Raw genomic sequence first — 1,173 nt, 5'->3', positions numbered from 1 at the left:
TCAGCTGGATCATCGCATGGAGGTGCTGGCCAGCAAGGATTCGATATCAACAAGGCGGACCAGTTTCGGCTATACATTTGCAAGTAGAGTGCGGGCGTCTGAGTCGTTCGTTCTAGGCTTGAATTTCCGTTGTCAAGCTCCGTCGATGGCGCCTGTGGTTGCATATCGACAAGAACGTCGTGGGGATAAGAGTGGCAATCAGCCGAAGGGAAATGATGCCAAGCCTGGTGGTGTCGATGGAGAGAGCAGTGGTGAAGGAGAGGTCAGGCCGGGGCATCGAAGGAAGCGATTGACAAGAGAGGAGAGGAAGATGAAAAGACAGCGCAAGAGCAAGTCGTGGTAAGACGTATTCACTCGCCGCCGGTTGTGGCGAATGCTTGCTGTTTAGCCACCCTATGTCCGTACCAAGAGGAGACCTTGAATTCACTGAGGGCAGACTCCCTCAGAGGTATCGTGTCTGATATCCTCGAGTTTGAAGTAGCATGTCATTCTGGAAGTATCCACTAATAACATCGAACATACTTCCGCGTTGTCAATGATGGAGATGAGCTGATTTGGGGGCAAGAGAGGAGTTAGTATGACCTGCGACCTGTTGAGTCATATTCACGGAGTCGCCTCTGTCGACCACCAAGGCCAGGACGGTATGATAGCTGCTTTCACATCCGCTGGAGATCACGCCGGTCCAGCAGCTACAGCGTTCGGGTGAGGCCGACTGGCGTGGATTCATCGACGATTTGTGTGGTTCTCGATAGGATAAAACGGATATATTTTGCGGCCAACAATAAAGATTGGAAGCTCGACTGTAACAGCGGTGACGAACAGGATTGCATAAGCGAGTGTCAAAGAGAGTTCAAGGTTCGCCCGATGGTCGAAGCCTAATGGTTTTGTAGTTTCACCATCCTTCAGGGTGATGCTCTAGCGACTCACGAGTGTACAGCCTCTGTACAGAGGGCTTACTCGATGTGAGTTCGTACTTGACTGAGTTAACATAGCGAACAGTGAGTTCCTAACGTCCTTGTAGGATGCCAGGAGGGGGTGGGCAAATGCCTACGTGTTTCCCAGTGACCAGCCGGGCATTTGTACAAGGTAGAGGATGGACACCTCTTCAAGGTAGAGCGATCATTACAGAACGATAATCGGTAGTCGTTATTGTCAGATATCGACGTTGGGGAT

At 51.0% G+C, this 1,173-nt stretch overlaps 1 protein-coding gene across 1 annotated transcript; it reads left to right on the top strand.

Annotated features, from left to right (window-relative positions):
- Positions 1–145: 145 nt before the first annotated feature.
- Positions 146–448, top strand: Pmar_PMAR016790 (hypothetical protein; the record flags this gene model as incomplete). Its single annotated transcript, XM_002783080.1, has 2 exons — positions 146–339; positions 389–448. Coding segments are annotated over 2 exons (254 nt in total), but the record flags the coding sequence as incomplete, so codon positions are not given.
- Positions 449–1,173: the final 725 nt, after the last annotated feature.

Source organism: Perkinsus marinus (genome assembly GCF_000006405.1).
Source record: "Perkinsus marinus ATCC 50983 genomic scaffold scf_1104296937198, whole genome shotgun sequence".
Taxonomy (NCBI): domain Eukaryota; phylum Perkinsozoa; order Perkinsida; family Perkinsidae; genus Perkinsus; species Perkinsus marinus.
This window is presented reverse-complemented; position numbering and strand designations above follow the sequence as displayed.